Source organism: Cnephaeus nilssonii, assembly GCF_951640355.1.
Source record: "Cnephaeus nilssonii genome assembly, chromosome: 5".
NCBI lineage: Eukaryota > Metazoa > Chordata > Mammalia > Chiroptera > Vespertilionidae > Cnephaeus > Cnephaeus nilssonii.
Genome location: NC_137076.1, coordinates 8,754,178 through 8,777,777, shown reverse-complemented (window position 1 = coordinate 8,777,777; position 23,600 = coordinate 8,754,178). Strand labels below are relative to the sequence as shown.

General features: G+C 42.4%; 1 protein-coding gene across 1 annotated transcript in view; it reads left to right on the top strand.

Annotated features, from left to right (window-relative positions):
• OBSCN (obscurin, cytoskeletal calmodulin and titin-interacting RhoGEF) overlaps nucleotides 1-23,600 on the top strand; it is a gene marked incomplete at both ends in the record, with an annotated part of 160,537 nt that overhangs the window by 21,503 nt on the left and 115,434 nt on the right. Inside the window, 2 exon segments of the mRNA XM_079773281.1 lie at nucleotides 20,359-20,634; nucleotides 23,094-23,369. Of these exon segments, the coding sequence (XP_079629407.1) occupies nucleotides 20,359-20,634; nucleotides 23,094-23,369 (552 nt within the window).

Here is a 23,600-nt window from a genome sequence, read left to right as displayed (position 1 = left end):
AGATGGCCACCACAAGATGGCCAGCAGGGGAGGGCAGTTGGGAGGAACCAGGCCTGCAAGGAGGGCAGTTGTGGGTGGTCAGGCCAGCAGGGGAGGGCAGTTGGGAGGGACCAGGTCTGCAAGGGAGGGCAGTTGGGGGTGATCAAGCCTGCAGGGGAGGGCAGTTAGGGAGCACCAGGTCTGCAGGGGAGGGCAGTTGAGGGGGACCAGGCCTTCAGGGGAGGGAAGTTGGGGGTGTCAGGCCTGCAGGGGAGGATAGTTAGGGGCAATCAGGCTGGCAGGGGAGCAGTTAGGCATCAACCAGGCTGGCAGGGGAGTGGTTAGGGGGTGATCAGGCTGGCAGGCAGAAGCCATTAGGGGCAATCAGGAAGGCAGGCAGGTGAGCAGTTGGGAGCCAGCAGTCCTGGATTGTGAGAGGGATGTCTGACTGCCCATTTAGGCCCGATCCTACTGGGCCTAAATGGGCAGCCGGACATCCCTCGAGGGGTCCCAGATTGGAGAGGGTGAAGGCTGGGCTGAGGGACACACACCCCTGTGCACGAATTTTGTGCACCGGGTCTCTAGTAGTTTGATATCAGGTAGTATGATTCCTCCAACTTTGTTCTTCTTTCTCAGATTGTGGTGGCTCTTCAGGGTCTTTTGTGGTTCCATATAAATTTTTGGAATATTTGTTCTAATTCTGTGAAATGTGTCATTGATATCTTGATAGAGATTGCGCTGAATCTATAGATTGGTTTGGACATTTAAGTACTTTTAATTCTTCCTATCCATGAACACAGTATATGTTGTACTTATTTGTGTCTTCTTCAATTTCATTCTTCAGTGTCTAATGATTTTCTGAATATAGGCTTTTTATATCATTGGTTAAATTTATTCTTAGGAATTTTATTTTTTGATGCAATTATAAATGGAATTATTTTCTTAGTTTTTCTTTCTGATAGTTCATTATTGGTGTATAAAAATGCAACTGATTCCTAGTTGTTTATTTTATACCCTGTTAATTTGCTAAATTCATTTATAGGTTATAGTAGTGTTTTTTTTAAATATGGAATCTTTAGGGTTCTCTATATATAGTATCATGTCATCTGTAAATAATGACAGTTTTACTTCTTTATTTGAAATTTGGATGCCTTTTATTTCTTTCTCTTGTCTGATTGCTGTTGCTAGGACTTCCAGTGCTATGTTGAATAAGAATGGTAAATCTTTTTCCTGATGCAAGGCTGTTGGTTTTTGTCCTTTGACTATGATGTTGCCTGTGGTTTTTGTCATAAATGATTTTTATTATGTTGATATTAGAGGCCCGGTGCACAAAATTGGTGCATTGGGGGGGGGGTGTTGTCCCTCAGCCCAGCCTGCACCCTCTCCAATCTGGGACCCCTTGGGGGATGTCCGACTGCCGTTTAGACCCAATCCCACAGGGTCTAAACTGGGACTGCTGGCTCCTAACCGCTCACCTGCCTGCCTGCCTGCCTGATTGCCCCCTAACCACTCCCCTGCCAGCCTAATTGACGTCTAACTGCTCCCCTGCTGGCCCGATTGCCCCCAACTGCCCCCACCTGCTGGCCATCTTGTGGCATCCCTCTTGTGGTGGCCATCTTGTGATGACATAGGGGCAGCTATCTTGTGATGACATGTGGGTAGCCATCTTGTGGTGGCCATCTTGTGATGACATGGGGTGGCTATCTTGTGGCGGCCATCTTGTGATGATGTGGGGCGACCATCTTGTGACAACTTGGGGATGGCCATCTTGTGATGACATGGGGGGGGCGGCCATCTGGTGATGATGTGAGGGCATGAGGGCCACGTAGGCTTTTATTAGTATATATATATTCCCTCTCATCCCATAATGCTGAGAATTTTTATCATAAATGGGTCCTGAATTTTATATTATTATGTGATTTTTAAGATTTTGTTTATGTGTTGTATCACATTGATAAATTTTTGGATATTGTACCAACGTTGTATCCCTGGAATAAATCCCACTTGATTGTGGTGTCTGATCTTTTTAATATATTGCTAGATCTGGTTTGCTAATATTTTGTTGAGGATTTTAGCACCTGTGTTCATCAGGGATATTGGCATTCAATTTTCTTTCTTTGAAGTGTCTCTATCTGGTATTGGAATTAGGATAATGCTGGCCTCATAAAATGAGCTTGGGAGTCTTCCCTCCTCTTGAAAATTTTTAAATAGTTTGAAGATAGGTGTTAGTTCTTTGAATGTTTGGTAAAATTCACCTGTGAAGCCATCCTGTTCTGGACTTCATTTGTTGGGAATTTTTTTTATTATTCCTTCAATTTCATCAGTTGTAATCAGTCTATTCAGGTTTTTTGATTCTTATTCAGTTTTGGGAGATTGTATGTTTCTAGGAATTTATCCATTTTGTCCCGATTGTCCAATTTGTTGACATGTAGTTGTTTGTAGTATTTTCTTACAATCCTTTGTATGTCTGTGGTGTCAGTTGTTACTTTTCTTTCATTTATGATTTTATTTATTTGCTCTCTCTCTCTTTTTTTTCTTGATGAGTCTGTTTAAAGATTTTTCAATCTTGTTTATCTTTTCCAGGAACCAGCTCTTGGCTTCATTGATTTTTTGTATTGTTGTTTTTAGACTCTATTTTGTTTATTTCTGTTCTGATCTTTTTTAATCCTCACCCAAGGATATATTTTCCATTGATTTCTAGAGAGAGTGGAAGGGAGGGAGAAGAGAGAGAGAGAGAGAGAGAGAGAGAGAGAGAGAGAGAGAGAGAGAAAGAGAAAGAGAAATATTGATGTGAAAGAAACATATCAATTGGTTGCCTCTTGCACACACCCTGGGGGCAGGGATCGAATCTGCAACCTAGGTGTGTGCACTTGACCAGGAACTGAACTCTCAACCCTTCGGTGTACAGGTTTAACCACTGAGCAGTGCCGGCCAGGGCTGCTCTGATCTTTATTATTTCCTTTCTTCTACTTACTTTTGCCTTTGTTTGATGTTCTTTTTATAGTTTTTAAAAAATGTAATGATAGGTTGTTTTATGAGATTTTTTTTTGTTTATTTCTTGAGGTAGGCCTGTAATACTATGAATTTCCCTCTTAGGACTTCTTTCTCTGTGTCTCATAGATTTGGGGTTGTTGTGTTTTCATTTTCATTTGTTACAAGTTATCTTCTAATTTCTTCCTTAATCTCATTGTTAACCCATTCATTGTTTAGTAACATGTTATTTAGTCTCTAAGTGTTTGTGTGTATTTCACTTTTTTTCTTGTGATTGATTTCTAGTTTCATAGCATTATGGTCAGAGAAGATGCTTGATATGATTTCAATCTTCTTAAACTTACTAGGACTTACTTTGTTTCCTAACATGTGGTTTATCCCAGAAAATGTTCCATGTGCACTTTTCAAAGAATGTATATTTTGCTGCTTTAGGATGAAATGCTCTGAAGATATAAATTAAATCCATCTGACCTAGTGTGTCATTTAAGGCCACTGTTTCCTTCTTGATTTTATGTTTAGAAGATCTATCCATTGATATCCAATGGATTGTTAAAATTCCTTACTATGTATTACTGTTAATCTCTTCCTTTATGTCTGAGATTTGCTTTATATATTTAGGTGCTCCTATGTTGGGTGCATAAATATTTACAAGGATTATATTCTCTTGTTGGATTGCTCCTCTTATTATTATGGTAGTGTCCTTCTTTGTGTCTTATTATAGTCTTTGTTTTAAGGTCTATTTTGTCTGATATAAGTTTTGCTACCCCAGGTTTTATTTCCATTGGCATGAAACATCTTTTTCCATACCTTTACCTTTAGTCTGTGTATGTCTTTCATTCTGAGGTAAATCTATTGTAGACAGCATATGTATGGATCTTTTTTTCTTATCCATTTTGCTACCCCATGTCTTTGTTTATTGTTGACAGTATTACAGATGTTTCCCATTTTCTTTTTGCCCCCCCTCCAACAAACCCCTCCCCTCCCCAGGCCTTTTCCATACTATTGTCTGTGTCCATGGGTTATGCATATATGCTCTTTGGTTAATTCTCCCCTGCCCCCAACTGAGATATGTTATTCTGTTCAATGCATCCATACCTCTGGACTTACTTTGTTCACCAGTTTATTTTGTTCATTAGATTCCACATTTATGTAAGATCATGTGATATTTGTCTTTCTATGACTGGCTTATTTCACTTAGCATAATAATCTCCAGGTCCATCCATGCTGTCTCAAAGGGTAAGAGCTTCATCTTTTTTAGAGCTGCATAGTATTCCATTGTGCAAATGTACCACTGCTTTTTTTTATCCACTCACCTACAGATGGGTACTTGGGCTGTTTCCAGATCTTAGCTATTTTAAATGATGCTGCTGTGAACATAGGGATGCATATATTCTTTCTGATTGGTGTTTCTGGATTCTTAGGATATATTCCCAGAAGTGGGATCACTGGGTCAAATGGCAGTTCCATTTTTAAGTTTTTGAGAAAACTCCTTACTGTTTTCCACATTGGCTGCACCAGTCTGCATTCTCACCAGCAATGTACTAGGGTTCCCTTTTCTCCATATCCTCGCCACATTTATTGTTTGTTGATTTATTGATGGTGGCCATTTTGGCTGGTGTGAGGTGATACCTCATTGTTGTTTTAATTTGCATCTCTCTGAGGATCAGTGACTTTGAGCATTTTTTCACATGTCTATTGGTCATCTGTGTGTCCCTTGCGAATAATGAGAGTTTTACTTCTTTTCCAATTCAGATGCCTTTTATTTCTTCTTGTCTGATCACTATGGCTAGCACTTCCAGTACTATGTCGAACAGGAGTGGTGAAAGTGGGCATCCCTGTCTTGTTCCTGTTCTAGGGGAAATGGTTTTAGTGTTTGCCCATTGGCTGTAGGTGTGTCATATAAGGCGTTTATTATGTTGAGGTACGATCGCTCTATTCCTACTTTGCTGCGAGTTTTTATCAAAAATCAGTGTTGGATTTTGTCAAATGCTTTTTCTGCATCAATTGATATGATCCATGTGATTTTTGTCTCTCATTTTGTTTATGTGATATATAATGTTTGTTGACTTGTGAATATTGTACCAGCCTTGCATCCCCAGAATAAATCCCACTTGGTCCTGGTGTATGATCATTCTAATGTAATGCTGGATCTGATTTGCTAGAATTTTGTTGAGGATTTTAGTATCTATGTTCATCAGGGATATTGAACTACTAGAGGCCCGGTGCATGAAATTCGTGCACAGCGGGTCCCTCAGCCCGACCTGTACCCTCTCCAATCCGAGAGCCCTCAGGGTATGTCCTGCTGACGGCTTAGGCCCGCTCCCTGTGGTTCTCTGCTCTCTGCAGGGCTTGCCTGCTCCACACCATAGCAATGGGCAAGCAAGCCCTGCTGGGTGCTGCCTGCAGCTGTGCTTGTCTGCTCCCGGGTCGCCGCGGCAACAGCCAAGCAGGCCCTGCTGGGTGCTGCCTGCAGGCCCACTTGCCTGTTGTGGGTCGCTGGCAGCTACGGCCAAGCAGGCCCTGCTGTCTGTTGTCAAGTTGCACCGCTGGACCCACCCCCAAGGCCCACCCTGAGGTTGCCTGTCCAGCCCTGCCTGGCTCCCTGGGCCCCACAGCAGCTGCGGCCGCTGGGGTCTGGCCCTGCCTCTCTCTTTGGCCCTTGAAGCAGCCTCCGCGGCTGCTGACCAGGCCCTCCCCCAGTGCAGGAGCATGGAGGCGGGTCCAGGCGCTGCTGCCACCGCCGCTGCCGCCCCAGACCCGCAAACGCTGATGGGGGCGGGTCCGGGCGCTGCCTCCGCCACTGCCACTGCAGCCCCCGGAGAGACCCCTCAGCGTTAGCGGGTCCGAGTGGTGGCGGCGGTGGTGGCACCGCAGGACCCGCGAACGCTGATGGGGGTGGGTCCAGGGGCCGCCGCCGCAGCCGCCCCCCCGCCCCCCCCGAGAGACCCTGCCCCTGCCGCTGCCGCCGCCCCCCGGAGAGACCCCTCAGCGTCCCGCCCCCTGCACCTCTCAATGGCTGGATAGGCCACCCCGAGTCCCGCCCCCCAGCCTCCCGCTGCCCAATCGTGGGCGAAGTGGAGTGATGGTTATTTGCATATTACTCTCTTATTAGATAGGATAATTCTCTTTCTTTGTAGTGTCTTTATCTGGTTTTGGGATTAGGGTAATGCTGGCTTCATAGAAAGAGCTTCGAAGTGTTCCTTCCTTCTGAATTTTTTGGAATAGTCTGAGGAGGGTAGGTTTTAGTTCTTCTTTGAGTGTGTCCTCTTTGGAGAAGTGTCTATTTAGGTCCTTTACCCATTTATTAATTGGATTGTTTGTCTTCCTGGTGTTGAGTTGTATAAGTTCTTTATATATTTTGAAAATTAACCCCTTGTTTGATTTATCATTGGTAAATATGTTCTCCCATACAATAGATTCTCTTTGCATTTTCTTGATGGTTTCTTTTGTTGTGTAGAAGCTTTTTAGCTTGATGTAGTCCATTTGTTTGTCCTTTTCTGAGTTTCCTTTGCCCTAGGAGATGTACCTGTAAACATATTGCTATGGGAGATGCCTGAGATTTTACTGCCTATGTTTTCTTCTAGGATTTTTATGGTTTTGTGACTTACACTTAAGTATTTTATCCATTTTGAGTTTATTCTTGTGTATGGTGTAAGTTGGTGGTCCAGTTTCATTTCTTTGCATGTACCTGTCCAATTTTCCCAGCACCATTTATTGAAGAGACTATCTTACTCCATTGTATGCTCTTGCTTCCTTTGTCAAATATAAATTGTCTATATTGGCATGGGTTGATTTTTTGGGTCTCTATTCTGTTCCATTGGTCTATATGCCTGTTCTCGTGCCAGTACCAGGCTATTTTGATTACAATGGCTTTGTAGCATAACTTGTTATTCAGTATTGTGATCCCCCCAACTTTGTTCTTCTTTCCCAAGATTGCTGTGGCCACTTGGGGTCTTTTTTGGTTCCATATAAATTTTTTTTGAATATTTGTTCTAGATCTATGAAATATGCTGTTGGTGTTTTAATAGGGATTACATTGGATCTGTAGATTGCTTTGGGTGGTATGGCCATTTTAATGACTTAATTCTACCAATCCATAAACACGGTATATGCTTCCACTTGTTTGTATCTTCCTTTATTTCCTTTTTCAATGCCTATAGTTTTCTGAGTACAGATCTTTTGCCTCCTTGGTTAAGTTTATTCCCAGGTATCTTATTTCTTTGTTGCAGTGGTAAATGGGATTGCTTTTTAGTTTCTTTTTCTGAGAGTTCATTATTGGTGAATAAAAATGCCACTGATTTCCAGATGTTAATTTTGTATCCTGCTACATTGCCAAATTTATTTATTAAATCTGGTAGTTTTTTGGTGGAGTCTTTAGGGTTTTCAGTGTACACTATCATGTCATTTGTGAATAATGACAGTTTTACATCATCCGTTCTAGTTTGGATGCCTTTTTATTTCTTCTTGTCTGATTGCTGTGGCTAGACTTCCAGTACTGTGTTGTATAAGAATGGTGAAAGTAGACATTTTTGTCTTCTTCCTCATCTTTAGGGACATGCTTTTAATTTTTTCCCCATTGAGTATGATGTTGGCTATAGGTTTTCATGTATGGCCTTTATTATGTTGAGGTATGATCTCTCTATTCCCACTTTGATAATAGTTTTTATTAAAAATGGGTATTGTACTTTGTCAAATGCCTTTTCTGCATCTACTGGATTTTTATCCTTCATTTTGTTAATGTAGTGTATCACATTTATTGATTTGTGAATATTGAACCATTCTTGTATCCCTGGAATAAATCCCACTTGGTCATGGTGTATGATCTTTTTAATGCATTACTGGATCTGATTTGCTAATATTTTGTTGAGGATTTTAGCATCCATGTTCATCAGGGATATTGCACTGTAATTTTATTTCTTTGTAGTGTCTTTATTGAGTTTTGGAATTAGCAAAATGCTGGCCTCATAAAAAGATCTGGAATTCTTCCTTCCTCTTGAATTTTACCCTGTCTCTGATTAGAGCATTTAAGCTATTTACATTTAGCATTTAAGCTAAAGTCATTATTGACAGGTATGTATTTATTGCTGTTTTATTTTTTATAGCTATATTCCTCTCTTTTTTTTTTTTGGTTCCTTTTCTTATAGAAGATCCATTAACATTTCTTGTAATACTGGTTTGGTGGTGAAGAACTACTTTTGTTTTTTCTTGTCTTGAAAGTTCTTTAGTTCAATTTTGAATGATAGTGTGCTGGGTAAACTAGTCTTCCCACCACTTTGAATATTTCATGCCATTCCATTCTGGCATGAAATGTTTCTATTGAGAAATCTGCTGACAGTCTTATGGGAGCTCCCTTGTAGGTAACTGTCTGTTGCTGCTTTTAATATTTTCTCTTCGTCTTTAATCTTTGTCATTTTAATTATGATGTTTCTTGGTGTGAGCTTCTTTGGGTTCATCTTGTTTGGGACTCTGTGCTTCCTAGATTTTTGTGTCTTTTTTCTTCACCAGGAAGTTTTCATACATTATTTCTTTAAATAGGTTTTAATATTTATTTTATTTTTAAATGGATTTTTAAAGAGAGGAAGGGGAAGAGAGAGAGAAACATTTATGTGTGAGAGAAACATCAATAAGTTGCCTCCCACACATGCCCTCACTGAGTATTGAACTTGCAACCTGGGTATGGGCCCTAACCAGGAATTGAACCTGCCTATTTCTGGTGCATGGAATGATACTCCAACCAACTGAGCCATACTGGCCATGGCCAACTAATTTCTTGATCCCTTGCTCTCTCTTATGTCTTTCTGGTATCTCAGTGATGCAGATGTTGTTACACTTCATGTTGTCCCAAAGGTCTCTTAAACTAGTCTTATTTTTTAAAATACGTTTTTCTTTTTACTGTTCTGATTGTTTTCTGCTACCTTGTCTTCCAAATTGCTGATTTGATCCTCTGCTTCATCTGATGTATTGCCTGTGACTGTCTCTGGGCAACATATTTGGAGCTACAAAGCTTTCTACAGTTTGTGGCTGCCTTTGCTAGGCCTGAGTGTGCATGGATAGGACCAAGCTGCACACCAAGTCCAGCTTCCACCAGCACCAAACCCAGGGGTGGTCAGCAAAAGGCCCAAGTCACCCCATGGTCTGCCTTCACCTGACTCCACCTGCTGGATGCCTCTTGGGCTCAGTCACTGAAAGAGCCTCTAGTGGTAACTCGTGTTGCATGAGGTAGGTTCTCAGTGAGTCACCATGTAGGGGCAAGTGGTATTCACCAGACTGATACAGGTTCAAACTTGGTGCCAGTGCCTGGACTTGAGACCACTCAGCAAATGTCCCAGGGTATACCAAGCTTAGCTGCCACCCACTGGTGCCACTAGACCTTTGTGGGGGGGGGGGGGTGAGGTCTAGGGAGTTGTCAGAGTGAGGACAACAGAGTTTATCGGGTACAAACAGACCAAGATTTGGCCATGTGAATGGAAGGTTCTGCACCAGCCAGGCATGTGAGGGAAAATGGTCCCTATCCTAGTGTAACACAACTCAGTCTGTCCCAGATTCTTCTGAGAGCCCAAGATCAATAGGGCAGGGCCACCGAGAGTCAGGAGGGTTGGGCTAGTGGATTTTCCATGAAGAGGAGGCATTGATCAGGCTTGGGAGAAGGTGGGGATGTGGTCCCTGCACAGAGCCACACAACTCAGTCTGCCCTGGATTCTTCCCAGTCCTCCTGTGGAGCCTGAGCTCAGCAGGGCAGGACCACCAGGAGTTAGGATGATGGGACTGTCGAGAATTGTAGCATGGGGCTAGTGGATCTCCCGTGAGGGGAGAGCACTGGTTAAGCTCACAGGTAGGTAGTGGGAATGGCCCCCATGCCAGTGCCACACAAATTAGTCACTGACACTCACTGAGTCTGCCTGGATATTTATACCATGGGTTCAGGCAGCTGACTCCTCTGTAGGGTGTGAGCTCAGTTGGGTGGGGTGACAGGAAGTCCAGAGGGTAGGGCTATTGCAATCCTCCAGACTGATGCCATAAGGAGGTGAGTACTCCACCCAAGAAATATGGTGTCAGTGATGTGGGAGAGGGACTCAGCACAAGGATCCTGGTGTCTATCCCTTTAGCTTCTACCTGTAGCCACACACCCAATCTCTCCTCACCCAACTCTCATCCACTCTGCCCTTCCTCTGCTGGAGCCCAGGTTGAATGGCTATGAATGAGATTTTGTGCACTGGCCTTTTGTTGTTGTTAATCCTCACCTGAATATATGTTTTCCATTGATTTTTTTAGAGAGAGTGAAATGGAGGGGGAGAGATGCAGAGAAAGAAACATTGATGTGAGAGAGACACATTGATTGGTTGCCTTCCATACACACCCCAACCAGGGCCAGGAATTGAGCCCATAACTGAGGTATGTGCTCATGACTGGAATCAAACCCAGCATCCTTCAGTCCATGGGCCGACGCTCTATCCATTGAGCCAAAATGACTAGGGCATGCACTGGCCTTTTAAGAGGGCACCTGTGTCTCTAGTAGACTCCTGTCTCTCCCTGGTGAACAGAATCCCTGCTGATTTTCACAGCCAGATAATATTTGGGTCCTCTTCCTGACTCCAGTACTCTGTGCTGTGGAGCTTGGTGTGGAGTTAGGACCCCACAGTCCTCAAGGGGAATCTTTGCAACTGAGTTACCCCTCCAGATTCTCAGCCACCACCCATGGGATCAGGGCCAGCCCTTTTTGTGTCTCTGCCCTTCCTACCAGGCTTGATGTAGCTTCTTCCATAAATCCTTGGTTATAAGACTTCTGTTCAACTAGTCTTCATTTGGTTTTTCAGGTTGTTTGTATTTTCGTTGTAATTCCAGTTTGTTCCTGGGAGGAGATGAAAGTAACTTCTACCTGTCCTGTTGCTATTTTGAATCTCCATATTTTATTTTGAAACATCATTTTTTCAGGTCTATTATTTTTTTTAAGTGTTTTTATTTTAAATATTTTTATTTTAATTGATTTCAGAGAGGAAGGGAGAGGAAGAGAGAGATAGAAACATCAATGATGTGATGGAATTATTGATCAGCTGCCCCCTCCACCTCCACAACCCCCAACCCCCCACCTCTGGGGATTGAGCCTAAACCTGGGCATGTGCCCTGACCGGGAATTGAATCATAATCTCCTGGTTCATAGGTCAATGCTCAACCACTGTCATGCTGGAAGGCTGTTTTTCTTAGTTGTTGTTTGTTTATTTATTTGTTTAGTCCTGTTGCTTTTAAGGTATTGTTTTTTATTTTGAACAACTTTACTTTCATTAGGCATGGTTTTCTTTGTACTCATATTGGGGCAGTAGAGCATCATGAGTTTGTGGGTTTATGTCTTTCAGCAGCGCTAGAATATGAGTTATCACATACCTCATATGCATCTCTTCCTTTCTTCTTCTTAATTCTTTTTTTCCTCTCTTCTTTATTATAGATATTTTCTTTAATCTGTCTCCCAATTCACTCATCATCTATTCTATCTAATCTGCTGTCAAACCCATCTATAGTGTGTTTCCTTTCAGTTATTTTATTTTCGAGTTTTATAATTTCCAATGTATTAATTTTTATAGATTCTAGACTCTATAGTAAAATTTTTATATTTGATAAATTTTCTTTCATATTTAAAAATATTAATCATGGTTATAACACATCTGATAACCATAACAACCTATCATCTGATATTGCCTTCTTTTTTTTGGTTTTCTTTTTACTCCTCTCCTTGGCATGCCAATGAATTTTTGACTGACTGCCAGATATTGTGTGAGGAAATGTATTAATATGGATGCTGTTATCTTACAGGCAGAGAGGATGACTAAAAACTTTAGTCCCTTCAGTATCATGCTGACTCAAGGCTGCATTGCAGTTTTGATCAGGTTTATCTATGTTTGACTTTCCTCCAGTCCTGGTATAGTTCTCCAAGGATTCCTGCAGAGACTTGGAGTGTGGATGGAGGTCCCTTGGCTCCAGACACTCAACTCTGATATTTGTCTCCCTGGTAATATCAGATACTAAAACTCCACTCTAGTTTATAGAGGTTTTCTGTGTGACTTCTTAGTCTCCCACCCCATGCAGCTTTGGAATTCATCAATTGTCTTAAGGTGAATGTGGTTGAAATGGGGATTGATTCTACAAGGTCCCTTATGACTGGAACTTGGCTGCTCAATCTCTAATTTCATCACTCTGTCTATACAAGAGGTCCACAGCTTGACTGCTTTCCCTGTGTCTTAATAGCAACCCCATGGCTGGATTTTCATTGCACTCCAAACCTAGAGGCAGAAGTGCTTTGGGGAGAAGAAGGTGCTCTGTGTGGCCCAATCTTTGAGCAGTTCCCTTTTACCTTCCTCACTCACTTCACACCTACCCCTGCAGGAGAACTCTGACCATAACTCTCACCTCTATTATACTGTCTCTTCCAGGTTTTAATCAAAGACTGCCTCCAATTTATCATTGATCAATCCACCTAAATGTCACTTAGTGACATATGTTCAGATCCTCAAATATAAGTCACCAATCAGACCCTTCTTTCTAGCATGTCACCTGTTTTATTTCATCATAGCACTCAACATACCATTATATCATTATTGTCAGGGTTTATGTTTGTTTGTCCTCTTCCCATTAGAAGGAAAGCTCTGTCAGAACAGAGACTGTGCTGCTCACCATAGCATACTCAGCCACCATCATGTACCTGCATACTGCGGGACATCCATTGACTTTAATTGGGTCAATGATCAAATAGATGAAGGAATGAAGGAATGAAGGAATCTATAGCATGAACCCTCTGAGATTCTATATGTATTCACTTGAGTTTAATGGGACATACACAAGTTAAAAATTGATTATATCTGCCCTGGTCAGTGTGGCTCAGTTGGTTGGGCATTGTCCCATGCACCAAAAGGTTGCCGGTTTGATCTGGTCAAGGGCACATGCTTGGGTTGTGGGCTTGATGCCTGGTAGGGGGTGTGCAGGAGGCAGCTGATTGATGTTGCATTCTCTCATTGATGTTGTTTTTTTCTATCTCTCCCTCTCCCTTCCTTGTTGTCTAAAAATCAATAAATTATACTTTTAAAAATTTGATGATATCCAGTGTTGGTAAGCATGTGGAGAATCAGAACGCTCAAACACTTATAGTGGGAGTGTAAATTGGTACAACCATTCTAGAAACTCTTTAGAAATACTGGCTAAAGCTCAAATGCAGGCTACCTATGTCCTTATCCATGTGACCCCCAAGATATATTCAAGAGTATTCATAGCAGCTTTACTCATTGGATCCCCAAATTGGAAATAACCCAAATGAAACAGAAGAGGAAAAGTAAAAGTAAACCATTGTGTCATACAACAGAAACATGTATATCAATACAAGAGAACAGAGAACTCACAGACATCATATTGAGTGGAAAAAACAGGCCCAGAGGACAAATAATATGACTCATTCATGTGAGATCAAAATTAGGCCAAGGTCAAGATGGTGGTTACTTTGAATAATCAATGGAAGACTTGCTGGAGAGAACCCTGCTAACTGAGGACCAAAAGTGGAGACCATATAGAGACGGGTAGGAGGGGCAGAGGTGCAAAAGGACTGGCTGGGCTGCCACAGACAGCAACTGAAATTCTGGAGAGATATCTCATTGGTGGGGGGTTGCCACTGAGAACTCTGGGGTCTAATCCCCAGCTGCCCCCCCCATCCCGAGCAGAGAGCACCAGAACTTAGAAGGGTACCCACATAACATCTGGCTGTGAAAGGCAGCAGGTTCCTGCCTGCCAGGGAGAGGCGGCTAGAAATGCAAGAACCCTCTTAAGGGCCAACATATAACTTTTTGAGTGCAGCAACTCACCTTGTGCTCTAGCAGAGGTAAGGGAAGAGTGGATTGGAGCTGGGTGAGCAGAAGACAGGTTCAGGGGCTCTGGGGTCAGAACCCAGAAGGCAGACAGAATGGTTTCCTGTGCCAAGTAATTCCCTCAACTGAGGAGGCAATCTTTCTTACACAGACATTTGCTATAGGAGTGCCTTGCCTGGGGGGAAGACAGTTGATCCACCCCATTGGAAAACACCTTGCCCCATGGTGCAGACTTTCTGAGGCCCAAAAAGAAACTAAGAATAACAATTAGCCTCCAGGCAGAAGCAATTGCCCCACGCTGTTGGGAAAAAAAACCTTGTGCCACACCTATGGATGATTGCCTGAGGGCAAGTCAAGACGGGATCCTATCAGTCTGTAGACAAAGATGGTCTCGGGTGGCTTTGAGTCTTTGCCTGATCTAATTAGTCAGAAACAGCGTTTGACACTGTCCTGCATTAGAGATGAGAGGCATAGCAGATCTATCTAATACATAGTCACAAACCCAAAACAGGTAGCCAAAATGAGGAGACAAAGAAACAATCCCCAAATGAAAGAATAAGAGAATTTTACAGAAGAAGACATAAATGAAATGGAGATAAGAAATTTATCTGATATAGACTTCAGAATAATGATTGTAAAGATGCTTAACAGCATGAGAAAAGATATAGTAACTATGAAAACAGAAATAAAGAATGACATCGCACAAATAAAGAACACATTGAAAGGAATACACAACAGATAAGGGGAAGCTGAGGATAGAATCAGTGAATAAGAGGACTGGTTTGAAAAAAATCACTCAATCAGAGAACCAAAAAGATAAAACAATGAAAAAACAGGAGGACAGCTTAAGGGAGCTGTGGGAAAACTTGAAATGTAACAATATTTGAATAGCAGGTGTGCCAGAAGAGGCAGAAAGGAAGAAAGGGATAAAGAACGTGTTTGAAGAAATAATGACAGAAAATTTTCCTAACCTGGTGAAGGAAAAGGTAACACAAGTTCAGGAGGCACAGGGAACCCCAAGCAAGAAGAACCCAAACAGGCTCACACCCAGACACATCATAATAAAAATGCCAAAAATTAAAGACAAAGAGAGAATCTTAAAGGCAGCAAGAGAAGAACAAACTGTTACCTACAAAGGAGCTCCCATAAGGCTGACACCTGATTTCTCATCAGAAACTCTACAGGCCAGAATGGAATGGCGTGAAGTACTCAAGGTAATGGAAAGCATGGATCTGAAACCAAGATATCATTCAAAATACAAATGGACAACCCAACTATATGCTGTCTACAAGAGACCCACCTCAGAACAAAAGACACACACAGGATGAGAGTGAAGGGGTTGAAAATTTTTTCCATACAAATAGAAAAGAAAAAAAGCTGGAGTAGCAATACTCATATCTGAAATAGATTTCAAAATGAAGGTTATCACAAGAGACAACAAAGGTCACTACATAAAACTAAAGGTATTGATCCAACAAAAGCATATAATCCTGGTAAACATATATGCACCCAATATAGAAGCACCTAAGTACATAAAAAAACTCCTAGAGGACTTTGAGGGAGAAATAAACAACAATACAGTCATAGTTGGGGACTTTAAAACCCCTTGACTTCACTGGACAGATATTCCAGTCAAAAACTTAACAAGGTCACCCTGGATCAGATGGATTTAAATGACATTTATAGAACATTCACCTGAAAGCTGCAGCATATACATTCTTCTCAAGTGCACATGCATCATTCACAAAGATAGATCACATGTTAGAACAAAAAACAAATCTCTACAAGTTTAATAAGATTGAAATCATATCAAGCATCTTCTCAGATCACAGTGGAATGAAATTAGAAATCAACTACAGTAAAAACACCCCAAAACATTCAAACACATGGAGGCTAAATAGCATGTTATTAAACAATGAATGGATTACTAATGAGATCAATAAAGAAATAAAAAACTTCCTGGAAACAAATGAAAATGAACACACAACAACCTCATATCTCTGAGACACAGCAAAAGCAGTCCTGAGAGGGAAATTCATAGCACTACCAGCCTACCTAAAAAAAGAAACACAAGAAAAATCGACGATAAACTATCCCTACAACTTAAAGAACTAAAAAGAGAACAACAAGAAAAGCCCAGAGTAAGTAAAAGGAAGGAAATAATAAAGTTAGAGCAGAAATAAATGACTTAGAGATGAAAAAAAATATACAAAAGATCAATGAAACCAAGAGCTTGTTCTTTGAAAGGATAAATAAGACTGTTGAGCGATTAGCCAAACTCATCAAGAAACAAAGAGAGAGGACCCAAATAAATAAAATCAGAAACAAAAGTGAACAAGTAACCACTGACACCACGAAATACAAAGGATTGTAAGAAAATACTATAAACAACTATTGCCAACAAGCAGGACAATGTGGATGAAATGGACAAATTCCTAGAAAAATACAATCTCCCAAAACTGAATCAGGAAGAATATAAAAACCTGAATAGGCCAATAACAACTGATGGAATAGAAACAGTAATCAAAAAACTCCCAGCAAACAAAAGCCTGGGTCTAGATGGCTTCACAGGGAAGTTTTACCGAACATTCAAAGAAGAACTAACATCTATACTCCTCAAACTACTGCAAAAAATTCAAGAGGAAGGAACACTTCCAAGCTCTTTTTATGAGGCTAATATTATCCTAATTCCAAAACCAGTTAAAGACACTACAAAGAAAGAGAATTATAGGCCAATATCCCCGATGAACATAGATGCTAAAATCCTCAACAAAATATTAGCAAATCAGATCCAGCAATATATTAAAAAGGCCCATATACCATGACCAAGTGGGACTATTCCAAGAATGCAAGGCTGGTACAATATTTGCAAATCAATACATGTGATACAGTACATAAACAAATTGAAAGACAAAAATCACAAATCACATGATCATATCAATAGATGCAGAAAAATTATTCCACAAAATTCAACACCTATTTTTGATAAAAACTCTCAGCAAAATGTGGATAGAGAAAGTATAGCTCTACATGATAAAGGCCATATATTACAAACTTACAGCCGACATCATACTGATTGTACAAAAACTAAAACAATATCCCCTAAGAACAGGAACAAAACAGGTATGTCTGTTTTCACCACTCTTATTCAACACTAGAGGCCCGGTGCACAAAGATTCGTGTACTCGGGGTGGGGTGGGGGTCCCTCAGCCCGGCCTGCACCCTCTTGCAGTCTGGGACCCTTCTGGGGATGTCCACCTGCCTAAGCTGGCAGTCAGATATTTCTCTGGCAACCCAGGAGCCCTCAGGGGGTGTCCGACTGACAGCTTAAGCCAGAGAGGCTCCCGCCACCGCCCCTCCACTCTCAGCCCTCAGCCTGGCTTGTGGCTGAGTGGAGCTTCCCTTGTGGGAGCGCACTGACCACCAGGGGGCAGCTCCTGCGTTGAGCGTCTGCCCCCTGGTGGTCATTGTGTGTCATTGCGACTGGTCATTCCTCGTCATTCTGCCATTAGGGTCAATTTGCATATTACCCTTTTATTATATAAGATAGTCCTGGAAGTCCTAGCCACAATGATCAGACAAGAAGAAGAAATAAAAGGCATCCAAATTGGAAAGGAGGAAGTAAAGCTCTCACTATTCACAAATGACATGATATTATACATAGACAACCCTGAAGACTCCAACAAAAAAACTAGTAGATTTAATAATGAATTTGGCAATGTAGCAGAATACAAAATCAACACCCAAAAATTAATGGCTTTTTTATACACCAATATTGAATTCTCAGAAAGAAAAACTAAACAATCCCATTTACCACTACAACAATAAAAATTAAGTTACTAAGGAGTATACTTAACCAAGGAGGCAAGAGACCTATACTCGGAAAACGACAGGATGTTGAAAAAAGAGATAGAAGGAGATATAAGCAAGCGGAAGAATATAGCATGTTCATGGATTGGTAGATTCAATATCATTAAAATGTCCAGCCCAAACCGGTTTGGCTCAGTGGATAGAGCGTCAGCCTGCGGACTGAAAGGTCCCAGGTTCGATTCCGGTCAAGGGCATGTACCTTGGTTGCGGGCACATCCCCGGTGGGGGGTGTGCAGGAGGCAGCTGATCGATGTTTCTAACTCTCTATCCCTCTCCCTTCCTCTCTGTAAAAAATCAATAAAATATATTTTTAAAAAAATGTCCATACTACCCAAGGCAATCTACAGATTCAAAGCAATCCCTATTAAAATACCAAAGACATATTTCACAGATCTAAAATAAATACTCCAAAAATGTTTATGGAGTAAAAAAAAGACCCGGAATAGCTGCAGCAATCTTGAGAAAGAAAAGCAAAGTTGGAGGAATCACAATACCATATTTGAAGTTACACTACAAAGCAATCGTAATCCAAACAGCCTGGTTCTGGCACAAGAACAGGCATATAGATCAATGGAACAGAACAGAGAACCCAGAAATCAACCCAAGCCATTACACTCAATTAATATTTGACAAAGGAGGCAAGAGCATACAATGGAGTCAATAGTCTCTTCAATAAATGTTATTGGGAAAATTGGACAGATATATGCCCAAAAAAATGAAACTAGCCCACCAACTTACACCATACACAAGAATAAACTCAAAATGGATGAGACTTAAATTTAAGTTGTGAAACCATAAAAATCCCAGAAGAAACCATAGGCAGCAAAATATCAGACATCTCTCATAGCAATACTTTTACAGATTCATCTCCTAGGGCAAAGGAAACTAAGGAGAAAATAATATCAAAATAAAAATTTCTTGCACAGTAAAATAAATCATCAGCAAAATGAAAAGGGAGCCCACTGTATTGAAGAACATATTTGGCAATGATACATCTGATAAAGGGCTAATATCCAAAATATATAAGGAACTCATACAACAAAACTAAAGGGAGACAAACAATCCAATTAAAAAATGGGCAGAGTACCTAAATAGACACTTCTCCAAAGTGGACATACAGAAGGCCTCAGAGACTTGTGGAAAAAATACTCAAGTCACTGATCATCAGAGAGATGCAAATTAAAATGACAATGAAGTATCACCTCACACCAATCAGAATTGCTACCCTCAACAAATCAACAAATGACAAGTGCTGGCGAGAATATGGGGAAAAGGGAACCCTAGTACACTGCTGTTGGGAATGCAGACTGATGTAGCCATTATGGAAAACAGTATGGAAGCTCCTTAAAAAATTAAATATGAAACTGCCATTTGACCCAGTGGTCCCACATTTATATATCCTAAGAAACCCGAAACACCCATCAGAAAGAATGTATGGACATCTATGATTATAGCAGCAGCTATAATATATTTATACCAGGGAATACTATGCAGCAGTAAAAAAGAAAGATCTCTTATCCATTGAGACAGCATGGAGAGACTAGGAGAGTATCATGCTAAGTGAAATAAGTCAGTCAGAGAAAGACACGTATCACATGATCTTACTCATATGTGGAATCTAATTAACAAAATAAACTGATTAATGGAGTGTATCCAGAGAAGTGGAAGCATCTAACAGAGTGGGGAATCTCTGAGGGAAGACGGGGCAGGGTGGGTGGGAGGGAGGTAATCAACCAAGGACTTTGTATGCATATGTGCATGGCCCATGGACACAGACAAAGGGGTGGTGAAGGCGTGGGATGAAGGCAAAAGGGTGTTTAGAGGGGGTTGGTGTGTGTGTGTGTGTGTGTGTGTGTGTGTGTGTGTGAGAGAGAGAAAATGGGGGCATATGTAATACTTTCAGCAATAAATAATTATGAAAAATAAAAAATAAAGAGGGTGATCATCAGTGGATGAGCAGCTGGAAATGTTCTGTTGGTTGATATGTTTGGGTACATGGGGAAAGCTACGTCTGAACTTCATTGAGCTGTACAAATAAATTAGTGTATTTGACATGTGAGTTATACCTAGAAAGGTGTAGCTTAGTTTGTGGGTGACATGCCATTTGCCAGGCTCTGGTGGTAAAAGAGTTACCAACCTGCCCAACCAGTGAGGCTCAGTGGTTGAGTGTCGCCCCATGAATCAGGAGATCACTGTTTGATTCCCCTACAGGTTACATGCCTGGGATTGTGGGCTTGAGTCCCAATAGGAGGCAGCAGAAGGCAGCTAATCAATGATCGTCTCTCATCATTGCTATTTCTGGCTCTCCCTCTCCTTCTCTCTGAAATCAATAAAAACATATTAAAAAATAAAGGAGTGACCAATGCCACCTGCACACAAAAATTGACTGTCACATGGGGAAGACAATGAACTGGCACTGACAGGTGGCAGAATAGCCTTGACTGACTTCCTCAGTCTTAGAAATTTCTCTTTCAGGACGCTCTGCAATGCACACTTGAAATTCCATTACAGGAGGCATATGTTTGTAAACACAATGCTGACCCCACCAGGGACTAATACCCAAACAGGCATATAGCTGCAAGGAGAAATTTGACTCATCTCTGAAGCTATGGTGAAGGTGAGATAGACTTCTACAAGTTTTGTGTCTCTGACCCTGTGTGTCTCTCATTGTCTCCAGAGCCCACGGTGGTGTTTGCCAAGGAGCAGTCAGCACACAGCGAGGTGAAGGCCATGGCCGGGGCCAGTGCCACTCTGAGCTGTGAGGTGGCCCAGGCTCAGACGCAGGTGACGTGGTACAAGGATGGCAAGAAGCTGAGTGGGAGCTCGAAAGTGCGCGTGGAGGCCACAGGCTGCACCCGGCGGCTGGTGCTGCAGCAGGCGGCAAAGGGGGACAGCGGAGAGTACATCTGCGAGGCCGGGGGCCAGAGGGTCACCTTCAACCTGGATGTCCCAGGTCAGTTCTTTGGTGGCACTAACTTAGCTTTGTGTGTAGGTAATGACTACAGCCGGACACACCCTGGTGCTCGTTCCACTGGACCTCACCTCTTTAGCCTTCTATCCTCCATCTCACATATCATCCCAGTGGTGGGGCCAGACCAGGCTGGGTGGACAGAGTGTGAGCAGAAGGGAGAGGTGATCCTGTACAAGCAGAGTGGTGCTCAGGTTTTGCTCAGTCATGGTTCCCAGCTCCTGCCAGAGCCTTGTGGGTGCTCCTCACCATCCGGGACTTGGGCTCTACCTTTTACATGGAGTCTGAGGTAGACCAGACGTCTCTTACCTGTGCCATGTGAATTTCCTACTCCGCAAGTCCTGGTAGCTCTCAGATGCCCGCACCCAGCGACATGGGCAGAGACACGCTTGAATTTCCTTACAACAGAATATGGGGAAGTTCCTGCCACCCAGTCTTACTTGCATCCATCTGAAGACTGAACAGTGTGTTAGCAAATTGTATTTTTTTTAGGGCACTCACTTCCTTCCGTGTGGATGTAGAAGTTACTGGATCCTCACTTGTTGCAAAATCTAGATCCGAGTATTCTTGCAAAGTCTGTGCAAAAAATAAAGAAAGAGCAGAGATTGGCAGGGGTGTGTCAGGGACCTGTACCTGTCAGGTCTGGAATTCTCTTCCTAAAGTACATTGTGGTTTCCTTTTGTGTCCTGTGTCAGAATCCCCTGGGAGTCTGATGTATAGATTTAGACATGGAGAGGAATAAGGAGCTTCTCCCACACTGCACACCTTGTTGAAGACAAGGAGCTATAGCGATAGCCCTTGACTGTTGAGTCAGTATTTATGTCATAGTATTTCCTAACGACTCATGTGTATTTATCCCTGTATGCTTTGTTCACAGAGATGTCTGTGAACCGTGTTTTCCTTTTGTTAGGAGAGTTTTAACCTCAAGTCGACTTTCAGGTGCCTCTACATAACAGTTTGGTGTTGTATCTGCGTACAATAGCTGTGGGTGTGTATAGACAGACAAAAAGTCCACCAAACATTTTTAATTGTTGCTTTAGGAGAATATGAAAAATTATTTTGTAGGAGTAAATATGAAAAGGTTTGACAAATTGACCAAATTATTAGAAAACTCTATGAAAAGTGACACAAGATTTTGGCAGCTCAAGTAGTCCTACAACCGTTTCAATAAATGGACCCACAATAAAAAGATGTTCTTATACCTGAAGATGACACCCCAGTGGCTCCACTGGGAAATTATAGGAACTATTCGCTAAGGAAATTATTGCATGTTCATGGAGATCCTTCTAGAGCTAGAGAAGGACATTCCGTCTCTGGCTTATTATATGGAACCAGCATGACATCTATCACCAACATCTGATAGGAACAGTTCAAAATAAGGGCCAGTCTATTGGGGAGACCCAGGCCAACATCTGAAGCTAAGTAGTATCAAAATGGATCGGCAATGTATTAAGAGAATAGTGCAGTATAATGAAAGTCATGGCCCAGCTGTGTGAGCACCACAGAGGTCAGCAAATCAACCTCACTCATGACGTGAGCAGATTGAAACTAAAATATGAAGCAATCACCTCATCAGTGCAGAGCTGAGTTTTGATAACATTTAATGTCAGAAATCTAGAAGAAATGTTTATCAATATCTATTCATTCCATAGATTCTTAACCAATTATAAAGAAAACGGATCATCCTTCTTCTGATAAATGATACTGAAGGACAACCAGCTAATCACACTAAGTGACACCTGAAGGCTTTGCCTGTGAGAGCAGGGACCAGGCAAGGGGGCTCACAGTCACCACTTTTGTCAACAGGAAATAAAGTAAAACATATAAAAGTGTGAAAAACTGAAGTGAAATTCAGATAATATGATTTAAGCAAAAGATACATTATTAGACTTGGTGGGAGTGGGGGAAGTATTATGTGCCCAAAATCCCCAATAACAGACACACCACAGAAGAGCCAATAGTAAAGACTGTAAATATAGCCAAGGCCCACCACTTTGTGAGTCATCCAAAACATGGAAGAGACAGGCTCAGGAGGCACAGCTCAGTCCCCTAGGAGGCCAGCAGGTGAAAGACAGAAGGTAGTTGGGAGGTGGAGCCCAGGACCTGTCCCTGGCTGGGTGGGAATGCTCCCTGAACATCCAGGAAAGACTTGGTCACCTGGGGAAGGTGTGTGCACACCTCATGGCCTGAAGTCCCTCTGCTAGAGGGTGTGTGGTCAAGAGGAGTCCTTCACGGTGTCCCCAGCAGAGACTGTCCCCTGGGAAGTGGTCAATGTGCAGATGAATGACCTACTTGTGCTGAGAAGGTGCTGGGCTTCTGTAGGTTACACAGAGTCTTGAGGATTTTCCTGTCCTGCCACCTCCCTCCTTAATCCTTCTGTCCCGAGTGCTGTCCTCCTGATTTAGAAGATATCTTTGATCCTGTGTGTCCCTCCCTGTCCACAGAGCCCACGGTGGTGTTTGCCAAGGAGCAGTCAGCGCACAGCGAGGTGAAGGCCATGGCCGGGGCCAGTGCCACGCTGAGCTGCGAGGTGGCCCAGGCCCAGACGCAGGTGACATGGTACAAGGATGGCAAGAAGCTGAGTGGGAGCTCAAAAGTTCGTGTGGAGGCCACAGGCTGCACCCGGCGGCTGGTGCTGCAGCAGGCGGCGAAGGGGGACAGCGGGGAGTACAGCTGCGAGGCCGGGGGCCAGAGGGTCACCTTCCGCCTAGATGTCCCAGGTCAGTTCTTTGGTGGCACTAACTTAGCTTTGTGTGTAGGGAATGACTACAGCCTGACACACCCTGGTGCTCTTTCCACTGGACCTCACCTCTTTAGCCTTCTATCCTCCATCTCCCATATCATCCCAGTGGTGGGGCCAGACCAGGCTGGGTGGGCAGAGTGTGAGCAGAAGGGAGAGGTGATCCTGTACAAGCAGAGTGGCGCTCAGGTTTTGTTCAGTCATGGTTCCC